Source organism: Enhydra lutris, unplaced genomic scaffold (assembly GCF_002288905.1).
Source record: "Enhydra lutris kenyoni isolate GAN:26980312 unplaced genomic scaffold, ASM228890v2 scaffoldscaffold69, whole genome shotgun sequence".
NCBI classification, from domain to species: Eukaryota; Metazoa; Chordata; class Mammalia; order Carnivora; family Mustelidae; genus Enhydra; species Enhydra lutris.
Window position 1 is genome coordinate 4,303,495 of NW_019154153.1, and position 22,209 is coordinate 4,325,703.

At 54.5% G+C, this 22,209-nt stretch overlaps 1 protein-coding gene across 1 annotated transcript in view; it reads left to right on the forward strand.

Moving 5' to 3' along the window:
* Window positions 1-500: 500 nt before the first annotated feature.
* The window catches only part of LOC111159727 (tetraspanin 9), an 83,254-nt gene continuing 61,545 nt past the window's right edge, over window positions 501-22,209 (forward strand). The window contains exon 1 of the mRNA XM_022522295.1: window positions 501-836. Within this exon, the coding sequence (XP_022378003.1) occupies window positions 501-836 (336 nt within the window). The remainder of the gene's footprint in view (window positions 837-22,209) is intronic.

The window sequence follows — 22,209 nt, forward strand, 5'->3', positions numbered from 1 at the left end:
CGGCGAGCAGCTCCGCAAAGTCGCCGAGCGAAAGGAGGCGGAGCGCCCGCAAAGTGGCCGGGCTCAGCGCCGGGGCTGGGCAGGGAGAGGTGTGCCCGGGGACCTGGATCCTGGCGCCCTTGTGCCTCGCGTGGAGCGGCCGGTGCACCAGGAGGCGAGCTGACGCGCTGGAAAGAGAAATCAAATTGCAGCCTCCCCAAAGACGTTAAGTTACGCAGGCCAGCCAGTTCCCGGAGAGCGTTCGCGAGCGCGCGTAGAGCCGCGCCGCGCCGCGCCGCACCGCAGAGCCCTCCCGGGCCAGTCGGCTGGGAGCGGGGCGCCGTCCGAGAGGCAGCGGCTCCTGAGCACGGGGTCTGGCCGGGAGTGCGCCCCGGTGCAGAGAGGGGGCGTTCAGGGTTACGCCAGCCCACCCGCAGCCCGTGCCCGACTTGGGCGCCCCCTCCGTCCCACTCCGGGAGCGATGCCCCCCGCCCCTCGCGCCCCCCGGGAACGACGCGAGCATGGAGAAGTCGAGTAGCGAGGATTCTTCGATCCACCGGAGTCCATCTTTGGACAGCAAGGACTCGGACTTTGCCAAGCCGTCCACCTCGGGCCGCCCGTTCGGCCGCGGCTTCACGGCCGGCGCTTTCTATGGCACCGCGGGCTCCCGGGGACAGAGCCGCGCCGAGGCTGGCGTCAAGACTGACAAGTACAATGCACCCAAAGGCAGCAAGTACGTGGTGTTTTACCTGGACCTGTCCTTTGTTTTTCTCCTAGAATTTAAGAAGTGCAACATGGCCAGGGGCTGCCTCTGCTGCTTGAAGTACATGATGTTCCTCTTCAATCTGATATTCTGGGTAAGTCCTTGCCTTTAGCTAGCTCTCCTTTGCCACCTCTCCTCTTCGGGGCTTACCGTAGCGTCTCCCCTCTTCCTCCGTGGTGCTGCATTGCCCTGCTTTCTGCACAACGGTAAGTGTGTTTTTAAAAAATCGCCCCCCCCACTCTTTCATTCATCTTTCTCTCTCCTTGGTGGCTGAATGGAGGCTCCGAATTGCCTGTCTTCCAGGAGAGACTTTACTCCTCGGTGGCTGGCAAAGTTTGCCACCACCTCCTTCCCCTGGCGCAAGTGCCCCCACCGGGTAACCTGCAGAAATCGGTGTGGGGCCAGAATTTTTAACAGCTGTGACCTTGAGTGGAAGACAGGCACAAATGTGGATGATTTTCAAGTTTCTTCTTGTATTCTTCTTGAATATACAAGAAGACAGTATGCCCGGTTTTGGGGGCATGAGGTGGGGGCTGGGAGGGATGGCAGAGATCACTTCCTCTCCCTCCTTCAATGAGTCTTTGGAAGAGGAGAGGAGCCCTTGTCCCAAGCCGGGAGATGTGTTTGTTAGCCTGCAGATCTGCCCCTGAGTTAGGGCATGTGTGGAAAAGGAGAGTGAGGGAGGGTTGCTGCCATCGGGCGGCAGGCAGCTGCTTTTGAGGGATTGCAGTGGACTGGGCAGGGAGCGGGCTGGCCACGTGCTCCCACCATGGAACACCAGCCAGCCCTCCCAGGCTCCCAGAGCCCCAAAGACTGGAAGGGACAAAGGGAGTGCCCTGTCCTCGGTGAAGGATGATTTTCTAGAGAAGGGGTCGGTGAGTGGGGCAACTTGGAATGGCTCTCGGTTCTCTGTGCTTCTGAAGGCCATGGGCACACACGTGTGCATGTGTGCAAAAAGGAATACAAGTTTGGCAGATTTTAAAACTTCTTAAATTCCTATCTCATGGCTCCTTCGTCGTGACTGCTGCCTCCGGTTTTCTTTGCCAGAGCCCCAGCGCAGTCCGCACAGATGTTTGGCTCTGCCCCACGGCCCGTCAGCCGCCCATGGTCCAGAAGAAGTGCTGGGGGCAGGAGAAAGTCATTCACAGTGAAGCTGCTTAGAAGCAGTTGTGCTTTGATGTTGAACACTTGTGTGAAGTGACCAGCTTTAACTGACAAAACTTTTTTGGGCGTGTGCGGGGGGCGGTGACTGTTCCCACAGAAGGGGATAGCTCAGGGCTGGGTGGGAAGAAGAAGGAATCTAGTCTTGGTTCTGTGTTAGCTTCTCTTGTGACCTTGGGCAAATCGCTTTATCCCTTAAGAACTGGGTTTCCTTTCCAGTCTCAAGGTAGGGGAGTGGAGGCTGTTGTGATGATGGCCTCCCTCATGTCTGACCTCATTAGTTATGGGATGTCCTGCATCCTTTCCTTCTCTCTGGGGAGGGAGCCTCCTTTCCAGCTTGGGGCGCAGGCTGCTACTTCTCTTCTGGGGAGCCCAGTTGGAGATTGTTTGAGTTGAATTTCCCTGGGTGCCTGCGTGGTCTGGGGCCCTGTGGGCACTGCTGTTAGGGTGTTAACCTGTCCTGTGCTGAGGGTTTTGTGGAAACTGGGGCAGAACCATTGGAATGTCAAGAATGATTTCATGGCCTCCTTGGGCCAGGTGCTCCTGGTCAGTGTCAGCCAAGCAGTGGTGGGTATTTGATGTCTATGATTTACACGAATGCTGCCTTACTCTCATCGCGGAGTTTCCCTCTCTGCCCTTGTTCGTAGTCTCAACCCACCTTTCTGCCTTGCCCCCACCTCTGCATATCTTACCACTCACTAGGAAGCCCTTGATAGGGAAGCGTTAGCAGGGCCTTGGCCAACACCTCCCACTCAGCAGCCCTCCTCCCCACCCCCACCCCGCCGCCTGCTGGCCAGAGTAGGTATAGCTGCTTGTGGCTCCTTCCTTTTCCAGCTCAGTTCCTACTTAGTTTCCATCCCCGCACCCCCATACATGGCCCAGGGGTCGGTGCCCTGCACGTTGGAGGCACTCATTATAAGTTTTTGAGTGAATGAATGGATGGCCAGAGTGGTAAATCCACATCTCATTGTGTGGTAGGGATTCCCGAGTCCCGCTCGATAGGGAAGAGAAGTTAGTTCTCAAACTTGCCTGTGTCGAAGGCTCTCCTAGCAACTTAGCTGTGGGGTGACAAGCAACTCTTTTCATCTTCCCTTAAGAGCTTGGCAGAAGTTAATGAGCTGATTGATGGAGTGGCTTTCTTTTTTTGGTTACAGCGAGAGACCTTGCTGTCTCTTCCTAATTAGGAGCTACCTACCACCACTCTTTTACCAGGCAAGGAGTCTCTCTCTCCAAATCTTTGACTTTTCTGATCACTTAGTATTTTCAGAATTCCCGTGACATGCTACGAGCTGGGAGACATTGGATCTCAAAGACCCAGTTCTTTTATGCTAGTCACTCGTGAGATGATGAAGTAGGAAAGGTGGAAATTTAGCAGAAGAGCAATGGAGGCTTGCACGTGTAAGAGGGCCTGCTGTTGTGTTCCCTGGGAGGTGGAAGGACGTAGCGGGGAGTTAGCCAGGATTCGGGCACAGGGCAGGTCACTGCGCTTTACTTGAATGAAGATGTCCTGCAGGCAGGTGCTGGGCCTGATATGAGTGAGGGAGCAGAGGGAAGAGCCAAAGCAAAAGGGTGAAGGTGTCTAGGCCAAGGGCAGGTGGGGTGGGTGATGAGGCAGGACCACTGGGCCAATTGTTTTTCTTTCCAGTGCACACATGAAGACTGGAGGGGAGTGAGAGGGTCGGGGTGAGGAGGGATGCAGGGCTGGTCAGAGCCCAAGCCCTCTGGGACCCAGAGCAATTGTTAGGACTTAAGTAGCGATCACTTTTTCTAGTCTCATGGCTCAGATCCCCCAAGGAGGCTTTTCCGAGGCATTAGAGTTGAACCTGAGGCCCACAATCAATAGAGATCTTCCTATAGATCCTGGAGCCTACCTGGTATTTCTCCAAAGCCACCACTGCTGCCACACCCCCCTGCCTCCTCGGAGCCTGCTGGGAGGATTCCCAGGGCCCAGGAGAGGTGCAGCTGTCACCCTGCACCCCCTCACGGGCGGGAGAATCCTGGGTCCTGGCCACTGGGCGGAGCTTCTAGGGTTCTGCGTTACTGAGGGCCCGGGTGACATCACCAGGGGCCGGTGGGAGGCGGGGCTATGCGGCCAGCGCTTCTCCTCCTTACCAAGAAAAAGACAGGTGACTTACCAGCTGCTGGGCACCTGCCTGTTGGGGGCAGCCCCCTGAGGGGCCTGTATACCAGCAGTCAAACCCACACCCCAGGGTGTTCCCCCAGCAGTGGAAAACCCCGGGGCGGTTCCCTCCATCAGCTCCATCCCTGGGTCCTCCCAGGGCCATCTGGGGGATTTCTCTAGAGAGAGGTGGAGTGAATCGGAACCTCTCCAGGAGGGCAAAGGAGACTCAGAGCTTTAAACCCTGGACAGGGCAGAGAGAGAGCGCAGGGGTGGGCTTTGGGTGCTGGGGGCCTGTGTCCACCTTCTCCACACAGCAGATTGTGATCCCAGCCCAGCTCCTCCCAACCCAAATCCAGCTCTTATCTGACATGGAGGGGCCAGGGGCGGGCCTGGGGTTGCTGGCATAATTGCCACTCGGGATAATGGTCACTTTTCATGGTTGCCAGCAGAGCTGTCCCATCACTTCAAATCAGGGCTGGCAGAACAGTGACATTCCGGCTCCATTGGAAAGTCTATTCCTTGTGGATTGCTTTCTTAATAAAGGCCAGTTAGCCTAGGAGGCAGTGTTCAGTGTGTCTGCTGGAACAGGGGAAAGGTTGGGGCAGGGCTGCCGCGCCTAGGGTGCTGGGTGGACGCCCTGATTAACCTCCCCTAAGTGGGGTCAGGCCTTTGCGGCTCGGCCCCTCATAGGCTGTTCACTTGCTCTCTCGGTGGTGGCCACTTGGTTAAGGCGGTCTAGCCACAAGGGAGGCTTACGTTCGCTACTGGCGTGGCTGCATCGTGAGTTCCTCTGTGGGCTCCCTGGCTCCCCGCTGCTCCGTGTGGCCCAGGAGCAGAGCTGGATGGCCTGGGTGTCCTACTGAGCCTGTGGGATACTTTCTGTCAGGGAATGGAAGTGGTAAGCAGGCTGAGGGGTCTGAACAGGGTCTAAATGGGTCTGGGACGTGGCCTCTCCAAGCAGGAGACTGGCCGAGCTGGGCAACAAGAGTTGGAGGCTTCCCGAAATGCTCGGGCGTGAGGCATCGGGCTGTTTCCCCAGAGCGCCCCGGCAAGTAGGCCTTCTGGGTGGGTCAGGCAGGGCTCTGCGTGGGGAGAGGGGGCTGGTGCTCTGAGACCCCATGACGTGGCTGTGAGGGAATGCCAGCTCTGTGTTCACTTCCTTTCCAAAGCATTAAAAATTAAACTTCCATGTCTTAATATCTATTTTTAAATGATGTCGGAGCCAGCACTGGTGTCAATCAAGAGGGGGCGGGGAGGAAAAGGATGGAAAAGAGGAAGTCCCAGCTGCAACAGGGTGAGCGCTGTCCCCACCTTGAGGGAAGGGCCACAGGTCTGTCCTCCCTTTGGCTGGCCTGCCAGGGAAGAGCCCCGAAAACGCCACCGACCTTTCCTGAGGATGGGGGCCTCGCCCTCCCCCTGCCATGCCTCTGTGTGCCTGGCTGCCCTTGGCTGAACTTGGCAGCGGACTCTGGGGCTTGCTGGGCTCTTGGGGTCCCAATTGAGCCCATTCACTCATGCCGCAACTATTTACTGAATGCCCGCTGCGTGCACAGGAGCCTCCAGTTGGTGAGAACAGGCTGACTGGGCTCGCGGAGGGCATATCAGCTTTCTCAGGCCAGGAAGTCGCGGAATCGAGAGGTCATCTGGACTGTCCTCCACCAAGCATTTGAACACAGGGCTAAGGGCTACTACCCAAGGCAGGGGTTAGAGTCAGGCCATCTCCCCCTCCCCAGAATTCTAGGGAGGGACAGCAGCAGGCCTGGACCCCACCCCTGGGTGGCCTGACTTGACTTGTCCTTCCCTCTCCCCCAGCCCTGCATGGTGGCTGCCCGACGCTCCCTCTCTAGAATGTTTGCATCCATCAGAAATAAAGGGGAAGGGGGAAAAAACTGTCTGAGTTTCCTAGTTTGGAAAAAAGACTTAGTGAATTATGTGTCTTTTTGTTTCTTCTACTGAAAGGGCTGACTGATGCACTATGGGTACTGGGCCCTGCGTGCACTGATCGAGCGTCTGCTGTAAGCCAGGCCCTTGAGCTGCTCAGAGTCCCATGGAGGAGTCAAACGAACAGTTCTAGTTCTGAGCAGTAGGTGCTCAGTTGAGTTACTTAATAGAAGTAGTTAATACTGCTTAGTAGAGAGAAGATACACGAAGATATCAGGGCAGATTCAGTGACACCTGGATTTTGCAGGATGGGTAGGAGTTTGTGGGCTAGATGAGGGTGGGGTTCCAGGCACAGGACAAGGGTGGACACAGACGGAGACAAGTTGATCCAGAGCCTGTGCCTGGGGAGAGCTTGTAGCCGAGGGGGAGAGACAGAGGGTCCTGTGCCCGTGAAATGGACTGAACCCAGAGAAACAAAGGGCGCCATCAGTCTGGGTGGTGGCTTCCGGGTGGTGAGTGTGACGTGGCTTCTGACGATGAGGGGGCCCTCCCCTGCTGTGAAGTGTGCACCCGAGGCTGCGGGTGCTCTTGACTTTGTCCCCAGGGGTCGGAGGAAAGGGGTATTTGGTCTTTCCGGCAGTGACCACCATGACAGGCCTCGCTGTGTCACTCAGGCTGCAAGCTGTTGCTGTAGGTAATCCAGCTTACAGCCATGCCCCCGTCCTCCCCCTCCTTCCGGCCTCTCCCTTCCAGCTGCGATATGCCCGCTTATTTGGTTCCAGTTAGGAAGCTTTGAAGCTGAGCTAAACCCGTCGGGCAGAGTTAAGTCTTCTGAGCCAGCTTTGTCCCTGCTCACATTTGAAAGCTAATCTGCCAGCAGAAGTGGGGCTGGGGGGTTGGGGCAGGGACAGTACAAGTGGCACGTGGTCCAGGGGATGAGCCGGTCCGTAGCCGGGGGGCACGGGACAGGATGGAGGTAGGCTGTTGCCCCCCTACTCTTTCTCTAAGTAGTCACGGGGCTTCAGGGGATACCTAAAATATCTTTTAACGTCACGAGTCTGCGGTTCCGTCTGGATGGACTCTGCCTTTTCTTCCTTTGGGCTCCAGCAAGCTTTGAAGTCTCCCAGGGGACCCGGAGAAGCCCTTGGAAGGGAAGCCTGTGGGGTTTCAAGTCTTCTCCCTTGTGTTGGGTGGCTTAGTGCACTGGGGCCCGCAGGGAGGTCCTGCTGTAGTGGGTTTTGGGGCCGGGGAAGGGGACTGACCAAGAACAGAGACATGGCTACGGCCTTCAGAGCTTTCTGTCTGCTCTGAGGTTCTTCATGACACTGTAGATTCAGATCAACCAGAGACCTTTTGTACATGCACAGAAGCCATGTCCCCTTGCCTGCCTGTCCCTCCCTCCCACCTACCGACCTACTAAGTCAGAGTCTCCAGGAACAATGCCTGTGGTTTGAAGGTTGTCATACCTCTTGGTGCCTGGTTTTCTTTACGCTTGATGGTATCAAGTGTCTTCCAGGTCTGTGATGAGGCCCAGATGAGGCCGTGGATGCATTCTGTAGGAATGCTGCTTAGCTGGGCCTGCGGGATGCACAGGGAGCCCCTCTCACAGCGTCGGATGCCCAGAGGCTTGAGCAACAGTGCTGGGCAGGGCTTTGGAGCCCTGCAAGGGGCCCCACATGTCTCTTTAGGCTGGGGATTTTTCCAAATGTCTTCTGGTCTTAGGGATATGTGCTAGAAATGGGGATCCATGAAGTTTAGGAAGATCTGTTGGGAAGGAGGATGGGAAGGGAAGGCGGTGGGGGAGGGGTGTGGTCTCAGCTCCCAGGGCCTGCAGTGGCACCCACCACCCTGTACACTTACCTCCCACCTTTCTGGGCGAGGTGGCCCACACTCTGCCCCTGCTTCGCTTTGTTGCTGGTGCAGTGAATTAGGTCGGCAGCAGGCCAGCTGGGCCCATGGTCCTAGTGCAGGGTCCCCATGGGCCTTTGGCTCTGGGTGCTGGAAGGGTGGGTCCCTCCCTCTGGCACACTCAGTGTTGGACTCTGTGGGGCAGATGGGCCTGTGACCTGAGCAGACTGACAGGGCACATGGGGTTCCAGGTCCAGGTCACTTTACTAACCAGAAAAACAGCCACTTAAAAATTTTTAAAAAATGTTGGAATACATCATATGAAATTCATGTAGTTTAAAAAATTACATAAAGAACACATACCAACCATTCAACTTAAGAACGAAAACACCAGGGGCACCTGGGTGGCTCAGTTGTTGAGTGTCTGACTTCAGCTCAGGTCATGATCCCAGGGTGCTGGGATCAAGCCCTGCGTTGGGCTCCCTGCTCGGTGGGGAGTCTGCTTCTTCCTCTCCCATTTCCCCTGCTTGTGCTCCCGTTCTGGCTGTTTCTGTCAAAAAAATAAGTAAAATTAAAAAAAAAAAAAAAGCTAAAACACGAGCTATATCCATGAAACCTTTGCGAGCCCCTTCCTGAGCATGCCCCCAACCTGTCCTAGAGAGAGCCATTATCCTGACATTTTGTGTTTGCTATATTTTTTTGTAGTGCTTCCGCATATGTGAGCATCCTTAAACACTGTATCATTTGATTTGGCTTGGCTTGTTTTAAAACGTTTGTTAGATGGAATCATCTGTTTGTTGTTTTTTAATAGAGAGCAACTGCAGATGAGAGGCGGGTGGTGGGGCAGAGAGAATGGGACAGAAGGAGAGAGAGAATCTTAAGCAGTCTCTGTCTCATGACCCTGAGATCGTGACCTGAGCCCCATATCAAGAGTCAGACGGTTAACCGACTGAGCCACCCAGGTGCCCCTGAATTTTTTTTTTAATTCAGTATTATATTTATTGATTGGTTCACGTTGGTATGTGTGGCTGTCATGCACTTATTGTCACTGTTCCATAGAGTTCTGTTGTCATTCTTCTGATGATAAGCATTTGGATTACTTCCTTCTTTTTAAACATACTTCCGTGAGTATTCCTGTACAAGGCTCTTGGTGTATGTACGCAGGGGTTTCTCTAGGACATGGCTTGTGGAAGCATCTGTGAAGGAGCAGCTTCATAACTTCCAGTTGTCAGTCATGGCTCTGCTGTGGATGACCACAACTTAATACTAAGTCTTGGTATCAGTTGGGCAAATCCTCTCATCTGATGCTTTTGCAAGAATATTTTGGCTGTTCTTGGCCTTTGGTTCTCAAAAGAGATTTATGCAAACATAAATTTTGGGATCAGTTTGTCTAGTTTCACCAAAAATCAATTGATCGATCAATCAACCCTTCTCCCACCCTCTGCCAGGCAAGCAGCCCTGTTGGTGGTTGGACTGGCTTTGCGTTGAGTCTATTGATCAACTTGGGGAGAATTACTATTTTTGTATTTCCATTCATGAATATTAGTTGTATTCTCGTCATGTGTTTGTATTCATGGACATGGTATACTTCGTATATGAGGCCTTCTTTAATGTCTTCTGTAAGCTGTCATAACGTTCTCCATGAAGGCCTTACATGTCTTTTGTTATCTAGAGACTTTGATCTTCCGTCCTTTGACATCACGCCACCCTCCCCTCAGAGTGCAGCAGAACCCCTGTGCGCAGGAGGACGAAGGCAGGGCCCCAGGAGGACACCAGCAGGCCTTCTAGCCACTCCTCCTCATGGCGTGGTGGGGCTTCGTAGTTGGCCAGGCATGGCACTGGGCACTTCCCTAGTTGCTTTGTTCCCTTATCAACTCTCCACAGCAGCTGATGAGGTATGAGGTGAGGTAGGATTTTTCATATTTTGTCTCTGAGAAGTTGGAAGCTCTAGCAGGCTAGGGATTTTGCCCCAAATCAGAACTCGAAAGCGACAGAACTGGGATCTGAAGCCAGGTTCAGAGCACCTATTCTTTCTACGACCTCTCTGGGAGGTCATCCCAATCCAGCTCCTTCCTCTGCTGACTTTAGATTGTGCTTTTCTTGGATCTGTGCTTCCAATCTGGCTCAGCACAGCCCTTTAATAACAGGATCAGAGTTATGCATACTTGGATATGACCCACTGACGATTTGTGCCTTCCCTCTGCCAGTCCCAGCGCCAAACAGAAGCGGGTTAGAAGGTGACCACTTAGTGATGATCAGGGCCTTTCTCAGATCGGTAGATGGTCAGTTCTGTACAGTCTAGGTTGTTCGAGCTATTTTTGTGCAGTTAGGAGAATACCCCAGAATGAAGACTGTTTCCTTCACAGCTTCCCAGTAGCCTGACCCTGCATATCGTGCCACTGAGTATTTCAGATTCTGCTCACCTCATCATGGCAGGGTTTACCATATGGCAGGGTTCTAACCGTATGGCCCTGCTTGTATGTTTCGTATCTGGTCCCTCCACTCTGCTAGCATCTTCTAGACACTTTAAATCCTTGCAACTACCACGAGTGGGCAGTGGTACGTATGTGTGGATGAGGACCCTGAGGCTAGAGGCATTGATCACCCAAGGCCGTGAGCAGGAGGAAGAGGGTGGGAGGGGCCTTTGTCTTATCACCTATGCCTCGCTTGCTCGTGATGGGTGCTCAGTACATGTGCGTTGGTCTGTGGGCTGACCGAAGTGCACAGGAATGCTAGGTAAGGGGGCTTGGGCAGGCTCCTAACGGATGCCTTTTGCAGGTGATACCCTTTGATTATAATTGGGGTTTATCTAAAGGAAAGGCTCCATGCTGTGGGGGCACATACTGGCCCCCGGATGGAATATCCCACGTGGCCAAACAAGACCATGCAGCCACACGTGCTCACTGCCTTGGAAGGCGGCTTTGCGACCAGCAGCCTATCACAGCAAGCCCTTGGAGGATGTCCGCCTGCACAGTGGTTCACCAGTGTGCTCTTTCCTGCATGTGTCACGTTCTCCCCGAGGGCTCTGGAGAATACTGTTGCCTCCATTACTCTAGTTCCCAGAAATGCTGCCCACTTACGGGGTTTGGTGCCCTGGCCCTTGGCTGGCCATTTTGTCTTATGATGTGGTTCTGGGTAGGCTCGTGGTGGTCTTAACATGGTCGCTGCACGATGAGTGATGAGCGCTCGGAAAATTCCATTTGTCACCCTACGCCTCAGTTTCTCTTCCTGTTGGGGAGTTAGAAATTAAGTGGGATGGTCTGAAAATTGATTTCTGGTGTGAGGGAGAAGTGGGAAGAGCCTGTGAGAGGAAAGGCACGATTAGCTTTGTCCTCTGGCAGGAAAGGAGAGGAGAGCGCATGGGTTTAATTGTGTTTCTGCCCGTGTCAGAGCCTGCAGCTGGTGTGAGGGGAGCTGCCAGCCACATTGGAGCAGAACCCGAGTGCAGTCCTGCTCGGTCATGGCAGGCTTGGCCCGTGTGCCCATCCGGGGGCTCCGTGTGGTGCGTGCTCAAGTGGGATGGCCCTTCCCACTACTCGTCCTCCCCCAGGATCAGGGCGGGGGTCGTCCTTTCAGACTTCTCCGGGCTTGAGACACCATGGTGGCAGAGGACATACACTGCTTGCCCGTCGAAGCCAGAAAGTGTGGAGTTGGGGCAGTCAGCCGGTGTCTGCCTCTGGGTGAGGAGTCCATGGGGGGCAGGGACAGTGGGCCAGGTTCTTGTGGGGCTTTAGTTCCTTTCCTTCTTCTGGTCTGGCTCTGCACTTGTGTCTTCCCCTTGGGTCGCTAAGTTGTGAGTTCTCAGAGCTCCACTGCGCTCGCCCCCTAACAGTGTGCATGGATGTGTAGACGTATATGTATATGTGTGCATATGTGTGTGCACATATGTGTATAAACACACATCTGGCGTGTATATATACATGTGTATATGTGTGTGACTATATAAACTTCAGAAACATTTTCATGATATGAGTGTGTGTGTGTGTGTGTGTGTGTGTGTGTGTATTTATATACACAGTTCACCCTTGAACAACATGGGTTTGAACTGTGTGGGTCTGTTTATAAATACATTTTTTACAGAAGAGTACTATAAGTGTGTTGTTTTTTTTTTTAGCGTTTAGCACATTTAATTTTTTTTTAAAGATTTTATTTATTTATTGGACAGAGAGATCACAAGTAGGCAGAGAGGCAGGCAGAGAGATGGGGGGGAAGCAGACTCCCTGCTGAGCAGAGAGCCCGATGTGGGGCTTGATCCCAGGACCCTGAGATCATGACCTGAGCCGAAGGCAGAAACTTAACCCACTGAACCACCCAGGTGCCCTTCTCGTGATGTTCTTAACATTTTCTTTTCTCCTACATACTTTGGTGTAAGAACACAATATATGACACATACAACATACAAAATGTGTGCTGATCCACCCTTCATGTCATTGGCAAGATTTCCAGTCAAAAGTAGGCTATTAGTAGTTAAGTTTTGGGGAAATCAAAAGTTATACTCAGTTTTTTTTGTTTTATACATGTGTAAAATGCATTTCTATTAATAATAGCATTTTGTTCTCTGTGGGTAATAGTTCTATGTAAGAAATTAATAACCACAATGTGCTATAATTAATACGCTCTGGAAAGACACAAGTATAAAAGATCTTCCTAAGAAATCTAGTAGCATATTTGAATATGCAGATTCTTGAGTGGGACAGGGGTCGGTGTGGTTCCGGGGTCAGTTGTGAATTCGGTTAGATTCCCTCCGAGGGTGTGTGACCCTTGGGTGTAAGCTGGCATCCCCGTTTTTAGCTTACTGTTTCCTGGATGGCTTCTGGGGCTCGTGGGTTGCAAACACCACACCCCAACTGTGGCAAACTCAAGGACACAGAGACCTGCCTTTTTATCTCTCTCGGTGACCACAGCCTGGTAGTGTTGTTTGACATTTGGGGGTGACCCACTCTGGTGGGCATCTGTTGTTTTCACTGGCCTGGCTTTCTTTTCCCTTCTCTTGCTGTCTGCAGCCCTGTGTTTCTATCTGCTGAGCTTTCAGTGTCTGTGTGGAGACAAGGTTAGCTCATGGGTTAGGAAGGAAAGCTGAGCAACAGGCCACACACAGGGACAGGAGCCAGGGCTGCTCTTGGTGTCCAGGTACCACAAGCTAATGATGACCTTGGTCATGTTGACTCTGTCCGTTTTTGGCCCCTGGGGCTCACTGCTCAGGAATTGGCTTCCCAGGACAGAGGGTCTGAGGCTGTATTTGGCCAGGGCTGAGCAGAGCACCTTGACCAATGGGACAGGGCTGTATGCACCAGGGAGGAGGGGGATTCCCCAAAAGAAAACAGGGGTGCTGACACCAAAAGAAGGGGCAAAAGCAGAAATGGTAGATGTCTGCTGAAGGGTTTTGCCTCCCAAATGCCAGATGCCACTGCTGGGATTTGCTTATCCTCTGGAAGTATCCTCCCCACCTCCTGGGGAGAGAGGTCAGGAGCAGATGGGGAATGGGGAGGCTAAGACCCACCCCCTCCTCCTGCCGCCATCCAGCAGCTTAGGCTGTGTTTGCCCAGCCACCACGACAGCCTCTGGTGCCGAGATTTGGCAGCCTTGGTGCTCCTGTGATCTGCTCTGTGCCTGGCTGGGCCATCTGGGTATGTCTGAGTTGGTCGGGGATAGAATCCCCGGAGCCAAGACCCCTTTGGGGCATCTCGCAGCAAACCATGCGTCTCTATTCCAGTGCATCAGCCCCTTTCCACGTTCCTCCGTCCTGAGCCTCCGAATTCCCAAAAAAGGGATCAGCCAGTGAGTCCTGAGTTGTGTTCATGGTTCACTGACCCCACGCTATGTGTTGGAGGGGAACAAGAGCCCACTGGGTCCCTGCTCTCAAGATGCTCGCAGTCTCACTGGGAGGAGCCGATTTCTGGCCCAGAGGGATGTGAGAAGGCAGTGGAGCGTGCCCGGGGGCGCCCATGTATGCAGCCGGCGTCTCCAGGTTAGTGCATCTTATAGACGTCCTGCATGTCCCAGCCGTGGGCTCCTCTTCCAGGATGCTGAGGCAGCGGGGACCGCACTGAGTAGGTGATGTCAGGGTTCCCGTGCACGGCCTCTCACAGTAGTGAGCACTTATAAACAGTACATGTTATTCCATAATCTAGTGTGTTTCCCGCTTGCCTTGGCTCCCGGGGAGCATGCACAGTGGCAGCACCCAGTCGTTCGGGTGGGGGGCTGGGCGGGCAGGGAAGGCTTCGTGCAAGAGGCAGGACTGGAGCTGATCCTCCACAAAAGAGTGGTATTTCGACACGTGGTGAGGAGGAGGCATGGCCTTTCGGGTGTGCTGGAACATGGGGAGAAGGGGAGCCAGAGGTCAGCAGGACCTCGCGGTCAGGCTCACCGCGGCCGTGTGTACAGACCCGATGAATGAGATGAGTGTGGAGGGCAAACTCGTCCTCTGACAGATGCACGTTGGGGTGGCTGCCTCTCGGGCACGGGAGAGGACGGTGCATCCTGAGTAGCCGCTGTGGCCCAGCCCAATGCTCAGTGCCCTCCTGACCGTGGAGGGCGGTGTCCGTGTGTCCTTGTCCAGCACCTGCCAGCTGTCTTCTGAGCAGGGTGGGCTCGACGGAGGGGGCGGGCTCTCAGGGAGTGTTTGAGGGCAGAAAGGAGAGGGCTGGAGGACCCAGAGTGTAGGAGATGTACAGCTGGGGAGAAGGCAGGCGAAGGGGTTCTGGGTGAGCAGAGGGGGGATGGGGAGGGTGGCGGAGGTGGTGGCAGGAAAAATGAGGTGATATTTGATGCCAGAGAAAGGGACTCAGACAGAGGGTTTGAACCAGATCGTGGCGGGCAAGGAACGGCTCCAGCAGAGCAGTTTGCTGCTCATCGAGGACCCCTTTGATGACAGCACTTTACGTGGTACCTGGCAGAATGTTAGAGGCTGCGGGGTGGAAGGTCTGCGTAGGTAACACCCTGGGGTTTGGAGAACGTGGGGAGCCTGGCCTGGGCTGGGCAGGCGGGGGGTAGGGGGATCCAAGGAGATTACAGTGGCTGGTGGAAGGATAGTGGAGCCTTTTGTGCTCCATCCAGTGTGGAGCAGCTCCTAGTGTGTTCTCTCTGGGAGGTCAGGTGTGCTTTGGGGCCTGATGGTGCCCCCTACCCATGCAAAGGAGGCTTCTTCCCCTGCCTGTGGGCAAGAGCTCGTGGGATCCAAATCAGAGTGACAGCTTGTCAGGCTGATGAGCCTGGGTTCTGGGCCAGGGCTCTGTGATGTCTGAGCCATTTGGGATACCCATCGTGACCGTTCCCTGGGGCCTAGGGGGCCTGGTGGGGAGGAGACTGGGGGACCCTCAGGAGGGCGGGGGGAAGGAACGTTGATGCTATTGGAAGAGCTGAGCGCACAAGGTGCTTGATTTGTTACCATTTATGGCAGCCAAAGAGAAGGGCGCGAGGCCCCCATCCCCTCCCCTCTCTGCCTCAAGCCCCCCTTCGTCTGCCCCTTTCTCAGCCTGCCTGGTGGGAGGAGGGAAGTCTGTGTGAAAAGTGCATGTTTCATAAAAAGCCGCTCTGTAGAGGGTGGCGGGTCTGAATCAGGAGCTGTAGGAGGAAGACTGACAAGATTCTCAGCGTTGCTGATTTGTTTTCTCTCTTAAGTGGGGCTTCTCAGAACTTGCTGGGATTGGGGGGCAGGGTGGGTTGGATGGCCCCTCCAGCAGCCTGGAAATTCTGCTGTACCCAGCCATGGATCCTGCATTTCCTCCGCATTTCTAGAAAGGCAGAAATCCTGCTGTTCATGCAAGCCACACACTGGCGAATTCTTGTTGCGCTTGGGATCAAGGGGGCAGAGTGAGAAAGAGCTGGGGATGGGTCACAAACACCCGAGTTCTGAGTTCCAGCGGGGTTGCTGACTGGCCATGTGACCCTGGATAAGTCACTTCCTTCCTCTGGGCCTAAATGTCCACATCTGGACAGTGACAGACTTGGACCAGCCTGTCCCTAAGGTCCCTTCGGGCTCTGATATCCTATGATTTTATACATTTCTTTTGCTGCCTTTGTGTTTTCAAAGAGCTGATGATTCTTGAGATACCTTATCTTCCTTTCCCCATGGGAGCCTTGGTAGAGGGGGGGACCAAGGAGGGTTCCTTCATAGCTCACAAGTGGGGAAACTGAGGCTGGAGTGAGGGAGGACCCACTAAGCAGGGCTGGGTGTATCCGTGGTGTGCTGGAACTCACTGTCTGAACATCACAAAACAGCCCCAGATTCTGCTCCACCCAGAGGGTCATGTGCTGGCAGCCAGTGGCAGCTCTGCCGTGGGGCTGGGTGTGTGTGGCTGCAGGTGTTCCTGGGTTCCAGACCGAGCGTTTACTAGGGGGCTCGGACTCTGTGGACCTTGGTTTTCCTGCTCAGTGGCAGGGAGAGGCTCTCTACTGCTCCCCATTTCCTGCTTCAGGGTCATGGCTGAGTCCAAACAAGAGATGGGGACAGCCACAGCAGCTGGCTGGTTTTGCCTGCCCGCCATCCCCGCCCCCACCCGAGAGGGCTGTCACCCACTAAGCAGGTAATGAGGGGTGGGCCGCTTTATTAAGCACCCTCACCAGGGGAGAGTAGCTCAGCACCTTGTTTGACACACAGAACTGTCTCGGCTCCCTTCCTATTGTTAGAAGCCTTAATTACGATTGTTCCAATTCCGCCCTCCAGCATTCATCATTAGGAAGAGCTTTCTTTTCCCTTCCTGCATTCCCCGCAATCGGCTGAATAGTGTCTTCGCTGTTCCCTTGCACTACGGTGCCTCCCACCTCTGTCTCTCCCCTCTCCACCACCTACCTCTATCTGGGGCAGTCCCCAGCACCAGCCGCCTGCCTCCCCGTCCCCCGGCCCAACCTCACAGCCCCAGCTGCCAGCCTTGGAGAAAACAAACAGCCCCCTACCCCACCCCACTGAACTCAGGGCTCCAAGCTGAGGAGGCTTTCCCTTCAAGGGGCCTCTTGATGGTGAATTCAGGAACCTGCCTGCCCCTCTGTGTGGTCATGAGGATCGGCGGGGTGGGTGTCGTCAACTAGAGAGCATGCACACATTTCCTGGGGGCTCGTTTTCTGTTTTGGGGACTCTTTGCCGTTGCTGGCTGTACCTCCATTTCCAGCCCAGAGCCCCTGGGTCTGTCTTTTCTCTGACTTTGTTTGAAGGACCCTTGTCTGGGGGCGGCAGTGGGGGGATGGAAAGAGCCTTGACTAGGAGCGTGGGTTCCCCTCACAGCTGTGCCATGGCCCCCCGGGAGGATCTTTGACTTCAGTTTCTCATCTGTAGAACGGGGACGCACCTCAACACATGGTTGGCCAACCTGGAGGAGTTGTCAGGAGGATACCTTGAGATGGCGTTCATGAAGGTTCTCTGAAGTCTGTGAAGGGTGATGCTAATGTAGATTGTTTTTCTCTTCCTGACTCCCATCGCCCTCTGCTTCTGTTTCGGCCACCCCCTCTCTGCCTTCCTGTTTGGGAGTCCACCATCAGGCCCAATGGTGGTTTCTACCCTGAGGCTCTTCTCCATCCAGGCGGCCACCTTAGGTTTGTGGGGTGTGTGTAATCGCTAAGTACGCGATTACAGCTCCCACAGGCTGCCTGCCGAGGCACCCCACCATGGTTGACACCCCAGCAGAGCCGACTCGCGGCTGTCCAGGAAGTGTGGCGGTGGGAGGCGGACCCCCTCTTTATCTCCAGCAGCCCCTTCCGGCCTTCCCCAAGTTCTGTGGTGGGTCAGTGGGGAGAAAATGAGTCGGCTGGATAAGAACCACATCTGCCTCTCCAGATACATCTAGGACTGCTCTGTCTGGCTTCGTTAGGCTCATTCCTTCTGTGGGGAGTTTACAAGATGACCTGTATCTCAAGATCCCAGAGAGCTGGTTTCATTTTCCCAGTGGCTGATTCATCAGACCCACTGTTGCCTTGCCCTTCCTGAGGGCAGCTGTGGTCTCTGCTCCCCTCCAGGGTCTGTCTTTTCTCTGGCTTTATTTGAAGGACCCTTGTCTGGGGGTGGGAGTGGGGGGAGTCCTGTACTGGGGATAACCTCTGGGGAGGCCCTTCCCCCACTGGGCCCTAGGGCTGGTGTCTGAGCCCAGCTGGTAAGGCTGGCGCTTTGACTGACAGGAATTTGAGCAAATTTGCTTGCTTGGGTTTATCTGCCCTGTGGGGATGCTCAAGCCAGGCCAGTCATCCTCAGAGGGACAAAGCCATCTGGTTTCTACTCTAACCATGGAGATGTGGAAGTAGGTTTTGGGGGCAGGGCGCTGAGCAGAGCTCTCACATTTGCCCACATCACTGGGGATGCCTACTGAGGAAATGAACGGCCCCTTTCCTTCCCCAGAGGTGTGGGGTATACCCACCCTGGGCACTCAGCCCGGTTAAGGTGAGTCTGTCTGGAGGCCGGGGGCTGGACAGGATGAGTTGGAGAACTTTCCAGCTTCAGTCCTCTCTGTGGTCAGTATTTTACACTGTCTCTGAGGAAACTGAAGAACATCGTCTCCTCAGGAAGGTTTACCAGAGTGTCAACAGCCTTGTTTTGCTTGTAGGGAGACTGAGCTGTGGAGAGAGAAGGTGTTACAGTGAGGGTCCCGGTCACACAGGGAATACATGAGGTTGCTTGTCTGTAGTGGAACGTACTGGAATGTGGAATGCCCAGGTGGGCATGGAAACTGATTTGTCTTAGGTATTGTCAGGGGGTAGCCTGGCTTCTAGGCTCTGCGGATCTTTCTCTGCTTTCCCAAGAAAGTCCACTGGGGGCCGGTTTCTCCACAGAACTACAGGCAGAAGTGTGAACCTCCTTCGCCGAGGCCCTCACCTCCAGCTTGTCGACACAGACATCCACGGCCCCTTGCTTCAGTGGGCTCTGGGGTCTCTCTGGGCACACGGCGGCTCCCAGGGCCCTTGGGAAACTCCGGGCCAGGCCACTACCCCAAGGGCCCCCTTGGGTCCTGGGTGAGGGTAGGCTGCCAGAATGGGCTTCTGAATGTGGCTGGAGAAAGGCCTGGAGAAGGAGAGGGGAATGGGCCCAAGGGCTGAGAGATACTTCTGGAAGGGCAGCTTGTTACCTTGCTATTAATGCTTAATTTGCGGGGGTGTTCTTCCTTGTCTTTCTGTTTGGTTTTCCAAAACTTGTGTTCATAATTCTCTCCCTCCCGGGTTCTCTTCATTTTGCTGTATTTTGGAGATAACTAAGCGACCTTTCCACGATGCCCCTGACCCAATGCCTCAGACATCGAGTGCCAGGACCGAGGAGGCAGGGCAGACCTGGGGAACCCTGCTGGGGAGGCAGTCGTGGGTCTCTGTGCCGATGTCCTCTGACTCGGTTGGGGGGTTGGGCTTAGCTCTTGCCTTCTAGGTGATGGGAGAAGGAATTGGGGAGCAGAAGCAACCCCACCACAGCCCGCACCTGATTTCTCTGAAGTCTGTCTGCCTCATTGAGGCCGTGGTGAGGGGCCATGGTGTGGGTGGATGGCCTGGTGTTTGAGAGGAGAGTGAGGGGCGAGCCTTGGCTCCAGACGCTGTGCTGATGTGCAGACACGTCCCTCTCCCTTCTGCCAGGAAACTGGAAGAGGCTTTTTCTTCTGAGAGGGAAGAAGATCAGAAGCCACGGAGACTAATTTCGCTGGCTTTTAGCTGTCCCTGTCTATCTCTGTAGCCACCCTGCCCTCCTGCGCCCTGCCTTCTGCCCGGGGTCCTCTAGCTGTCTGGTTGGCGAAGTGAAAGGTGGGAGGGTGGCAAGGACATTGGCTTTACAGACAGACAGTGGGCTTGGCTCTTGGCATCAGTGTATCCTGTCTGCAGGAACCTTGCAAGGGGCTTAATTAACTCTTGGAGCCTTGACCTCCTCATCTGTAAAATGGGATAATAATAGAGCTGGTTTCTAGGTTGGCTCCAGGAGTGACAGACACACATATGAAGAGCTTCAGCCCATTGTCTGGCACGTGGTGGCTGCCTTCGGGTCAGGCAAGGTGTGCATGGGCAGGTATGGCTGCTGGGGTGGGGTAGCCATGCTCCTTGGCAGGGCGATATGGGGAACATGTGTTCAGAATTAGAGTGTGGGTGCCTGGTTTGTGTTCTCAGCCCCCACTTCCTCAGCTGGGCCCACTTTCTCTAGGCTTTGTTTTGGCTCTCTCCTCAGCGGAATGAGGCGAGTCATTGTGTCCCTTCTTCTTCCCCCAGCCTCCGGCAGGGCAGGGAGAGCTGGACAGATGAGGAATGAGCTCCCAGCCTGAGTGCTTGGAGATCTCAGCCAGAGATGGGGGAGGAAATTGAAGGTAGGCTGTTCTGTGCTTTTAGGATACTCTCTAGGGACTCTGTGTTTAAACTAGGGTTGAAACCTCTTACTGAGCTCTCAAAAGAGGGGCCTGGAGGACACCTCTGCGGCCTGCATTAGCCAGAGACCCGGGTAGGCAGAGACCTCCTGGCTGGCCTTGCTGGTGGGGTTGAGGCAGGTCTATGGGGAGACCCAGTGTCCCACTTCGGGCCATGGCAGAGACAAAGTGAAAGACAAAAGCAGAACCTGAGCAGGGAGGGGGGGTGTGGGGAGGAAAGGAGAAGGCACAGGGACAGCTGGCGGGGCGGGGCGGAGCGGACGCCGGCAGAGCGCCTCAGGTAGCCAGCACCAGGGACTGAGCCTTCCTGGTCCCTTCCTCTCCGCAGTGATTAAGACATCACCAGCTGCTGGTGTTCTTATTTCCACTGGCTCTCCGCTGCCAATAACAAATGCATCTGGCTAGAATCTGGGTCATTAGAAAAACAACCTGATATTTCTCTTCTTCCTTCACTCCTTGGCAATCCGTGTCCTGGAATATAGCCGGGATCCCCAAAGGAGGGGTCCAGAGGTACAGGGAGCCAGGGCAGATATTTGGCTGTCAGGGCCACTCAGCCCCACAGACAGCCATGCTCGCTGGCTGTCCGGGTTCTGTCGTGGTCAAGTGCGGGCCTTCAGTGGAGAGTGATGGGCAGGGAGCGGGGGTTTTTCAGGTGGATTTTCCTTCCCATTGGCAGGCTGGGGGGCGGATGGCATAGTGGCTACGGTGATGACATGAGCACAGAGTCGCAGTCGGGTTTGGAGGTGATCTAGTGAGATTCCCTAGCTGCTCCAGGCTCACCTTGTTTCCACCATGAATGATGACAGTGACGCGCAACCTTCCCCGGGGTTGTCGCATGGGGTTGTCGGTGGGGGGTGTCCCAGCACAGCGCATGAGGAAGGATAACTCTGGCTCAGTTTGCCATCCTGATGATGTTGCCTCCATGGAGTAGCACCTCTGGAGGGAGCTGCGTTGATCCGCCACGGGGCCCTGTGTTGGGCTGGGCACCTCACCAAGGCTGACCCGTGGGAGAACGGATGGAGAGAGGCCTGTACCTCCCATGCCAGGAGCAAAGGATCGGCTGGACAGGTAGCTCTCCTAAACTGAGACCTCTTTTAAGATTGTAAGGGTTTGTTTGTACATTGGATTTACGCATACAGATGAGCAAGGAGAAGTTGAGGGAAGGTGGAAAGGATGGGTTACATAAAAGGAGTAAATCAAGGAAGTTTCTGGGGCTCGGCCTGAATTCTAGTTATCTGCAGCTTCTGCTTGTGGGAGCTTACCTGTGCTGGGCTCTCTGTGGTCCCTTGTCTGGTTGATTCCAGAGGCTCCCTTGCTCCTAACCACTCCACAGGCTTCCCCCGCTATCCAAAAGTAGAATCTTCCTATGAAACCTTTCACAGGCAGAAGTGGTATAAAGCGGAGAAGCAGTTACCATTGATTTATATGGAAATAATTCCTGAGCATTCCCAGATGCAAAAAATAGCCTCTTAGGCTTTTCTGATACCTTAGGACACATCTTGCCAACGGATGCACAGAATAAATGGAGATAAAGCACAGATGTTCACAGATAGAGTTCAAAGCCCTGGCAGCTTGATGCCAAGATGCTGAGTATAGTCCCAGGGATGGACTCGGTGGGGCCCCTCTCGCGGCTCCAGGTGTGCTCTGTCTCTGGGATGGCTGGCTGCAAGACGAACCCTGAATGCTATGTTCACTTCTTCTTCTTCTTTTTTTTTGTAAAAGCGAAAAATCCTCTTTGGATTTCTTTCAGTTAGTGAAAATAGGTTCTGATGTAGGTCTTGTATAAAAGCTAAGTGGCACGCTGCGAACTTTCAAAAAAATGGGATACGTAAACTGCCCTTTTTCTGTTCCAGGCTGGTAATAGACCAAGGATTGTGACTTCGGGTAAAGCTGTCAGGGTTGGGAAGGTCCTGGATGTCATTGCAGTTGTCCTCTAGTGGCGGTGGGGTGGCTGGGTGGCACCTCACTGGGAGGCTGCAGGTCTCACGGGTGGGGACCCACGTGGCAGGTGCCCCTGCCCCAGGAGCCAAGACTCACTTTGCCCGTCCCTCCAGCAGAGGGACACACCAGACACACCCAGAGCTGTGTCACAGAGCAGCTCAGCAGGTGTCAGCTGGGTGCCTCTTTGGAGTAGTCAGAGG